General features: G+C 43.6%; 1 protein-coding gene across 1 annotated transcript in view; it reads right to left on the minus strand.

Annotated features, from left to right (window-relative positions):
* Positions 1-3079, minus strand: part of LOC117174177 (ski oncogene) — a 9388-nt gene extending 6309 nt beyond the window's left edge. The window contains exon 1 of the mRNA XM_033363017.1: positions 945-3079. Within this exon, the coding sequence (XP_033218908.1) occupies positions 945-2003 (1059 nt within the window). The 5' untranslated portion in view covers positions 2004-3079. The remainder of the gene's footprint in view (positions 1-944) is intronic.
* Between the last annotated feature and the right edge of the window lie 291 nt (positions 3080-3370).

Consider the following 3370-nt stretch of genomic DNA (forward strand, 5'->3'; position numbering starts at 1 on the left):
ATAAGAAATTTAAAAATTCTTTATATTTTCTTAAATTTTAAATTTACTTTCTTCAAAATTGCATTACATATTTAAATGTGACATCAAGTGAGAATATATCTAAACTGTCGATTGAAAATATTTAAAATATATTGACTAGCTGGGAAACGTAACAAATAAATTAGATTTTTTTAAATAGAAGATTATACTCATAACCGTTTTCTGTATATTTAGCTCTTACATTCGTCATTGCAAAACTATTCTATCCAAATTTACACGCAGAGGAATAGAGCAGACTTTTTTTAAATATTTGCAGAACAAGTCAACATGCCGGAATTAAATCATATCTTTCCCTACTTTGATCAAATATTAGACAATTAGACTACATGCATGCGTCATTGTTTAGTCTTGTTTATTCTGACTTGCTAAAAGTATTAGAAAAGTTTTATTGCACTGAATTGACATCCTGGAGAGAAGAGTTTGAAATTTATAAATGAACTTCATTTTCAGTGACTTTAAAAGTTTAAACTTCCACAGATTTAATTTGGCAGTTTAAACATTCTCGCGGATTTCCTTGTGTCAATCCTGCGCGAAAATAACAAGATAATTTTCGAAAATTAACAGCAAGATTTTCGAGGGTTATTTCAATAGGGTGACACTGAGTTGTTTCCGAAGTAGTTTCTTTTTTTTATTATGCCATTTGATAATTAGAAAATAAAACGTTTGAAAATGAAAAATATTAAACTGAAAGTCCTTCGAAATTAAAATGTTTGAAATTTCAGCAATAAAGTTTTAACAAGTAAATCATACAAATTTTAAACTGCAAAGCGAACGCTATTTTCTATAATATTATTGTACGTCCAGAGATCAATATTATTTTACGTAATATTGTCCTCCTCGTTTAGTCAGGCTATTTTTAAATTTTGATAGGTAACTCCTCTTTAAAAAAAAATGAGTAGACTTACCTCAAATTTTCGTTTCGAGTTCGGAACCAAATGCCTTTCTTTGAGATCCTGAAAGAAATTAACAACTTTATTGTAATGCCCCTGGTCCCTTGACAGCAGAAGGTAAGATCTCCAATTTGCGGAATCAAATCCCCAATGACATGTCCGGTTCTCCAGGGACCGATGGGCATGCCTCACAAACCTTGCAGGCGAAAACCTCAACCCGCACTCCAAACACTCAATACAAGCAGAGTCCTCCGTAAGAAACAAATCCGCATCAAAAATCCCCTTGCACTTCCCAAAACACTCATGATACACTTTAAATCTCGACACACAATCTTCATCAATTTCCTTTTTATGAAGTTCCTTTTCCTCCAATTCATGTTCCTGAATTGGAATCGCCAAGCAAGGTTCTGCTCTCGACAATAGAGCACTGACCAATCTCTCAGCATCAGTCTGCGTAATAAGTCCACAGGAAGGTGCATTTCTCGGCAAAATCCCTGACAACTTCAGTTCTTCCAACTGATCCCTTGTGCATCTTGAACAATAAATTTGCAATTCGTCACAAACCTGATTAATCTGCTGCAACGAAAAATCTTGCAAAACGGTGTTCAGTATTTGTGGCAGACATAACCTCCTTTCTCCACCCACAACAAAGCACGATATCCTCTCCCCTTCAAGCAAGGTTTCGCACCTCTCTGAGCAGCTCTGATCAGGAGCTGTCAATATAGGAATCGGAAACTCAAGTTCCCTTTTCTCCCCTGGCACTTTAACTCTCTCCGGGGGATCGTCGTCAGAATCATCGAGTCGCCCCGCAGTGGGATTTTTACACAAACCTGGTACTGGTGATATCCGATCTTTTATTATCGTCTTCCCACATTCTGGAACCAAATCCGGACCATTAGGAGGAGAGAAACGGAAACCTTGTTCCTGGAGCAGGTTTTTGCATTCCATGCCCAGGAGCGCAGAGCTCGGACCCTGGAGACTCTTGACGGCCGATAGCTGATAGGTCTTCAACACCGTTTTAAGCTGAGGATTGTAACTCGTGCTGTTTGTCTTCCCCGGTAGTAGCGTCTCCATTATACTCGATCGACACAAAAACCAGGATTTGACACAAAAGCCCCGAGTTGACACAAAAGTTGGCTGGCTCACGATTTGCACACGCGCTCACTCCTTTCGCGGAGAGCAGAGATAAGCCCGGTCCATCTCATCGACGACCCCCATTCCTCGGAGCGATCGACTCTAACTGACCGAATCACTATCTTTTTGCTTTACCAAGTCTGACCCCGCTGTCGCGTCGCCGTCGACGTCGCGACGCAGCCGTCGCACCACCGCAACATCGTGTCCAGGCACATGACACATGTAACTGGTACTTATCAGTCAAACAACGACGTCGCTCCGACGCGTCCCCGAAGGTCGAAGGTGGCGGCCGCGGTGAGGAAACGCAAGCGCTCGCTCGAATCACAATCACACAAGAGAGGTCTGGTCACATATCACTGGCAGCTAAAAGGGGCCCACCTGAACACTTATCACACAACCAGAGCCTGGGCACATTTCTCACAGACAAGGGCCTGATCACATCCCACACACACGACCCAAAATGCAGGGCTCGGTCACGGGTACGGGTCGGTGGCCTGGCCCGAGTGGTCCGAGTGGCAATCAGCAAAACACATGTCCCTCTATCATCACCGCAGGTTGTGATTTGAATCCTTTTTTTGAGTCATCCCGTTTAAGATCACACTCTTTGCTTCAAAACTGCAGCTCTTGCGTTTGAACTGGTGATTTGTTATTTTCTTGTTCCCTTCCTCGACGTTCTTGCTTGACAGATATCACACCTCCGTCGCCACCACCACCGTCGCCGTGGGCATCGTCAGACGACCGATTTACTTGGCACGCCGCGCCGCAATGGCGTATCGATCGAGCACGCACAGGCCAACGACGACGACGAACCACTGGTCGCGAGTTTACGCATATTTTTTTAGCGCCAAGTCAAGTCGAAATGCGAAGTAAAATGTGACGTCCACTTCGCCCGATGCAGGATACACAATGCTAACGCAGCATAGCCCTGAGATCATGCCCTGATATGCGCGACCGCACGCTATTTTCCGAGTCATGTGTGCTCACGGTATCTCTCACATACACAGGAGTGTATTGCGAAGGTGCTCATGGATAAGGACAAATTGTGATAGTGTAGAGGCATAAACAGTGTGTTTGTGTATGAGGTCATAAAGACGAAGCGAGGTTTGAGTGTGGAAAGGCGAGCCTTCGCTGAGATTGTGTGCAAGCACATGTATGAGGGAGACTATGTTTTGCGCACACATTTAGAGGGATTGGGGTGTGCATATGAAAGAGTTCATGAGCATGTAGTCGCCGCTGGTGGCAACGAGGAATCTCCGTAAACTGTACATGTCTGTCTACTTCCCCTTCACGGCGGCGGCGGCGGCCAT

This window comes from Belonocnema kinseyi, chromosome 6, assembly GCF_010883055.1.
Source record: "Belonocnema kinseyi isolate 2016_QV_RU_SX_M_011 chromosome 6, B_treatae_v1, whole genome shotgun sequence".
In the NCBI taxonomy this organism is placed as follows: Eukaryota; Metazoa; Arthropoda; class Insecta; order Hymenoptera; family Cynipidae; genus Belonocnema; species Belonocnema kinseyi.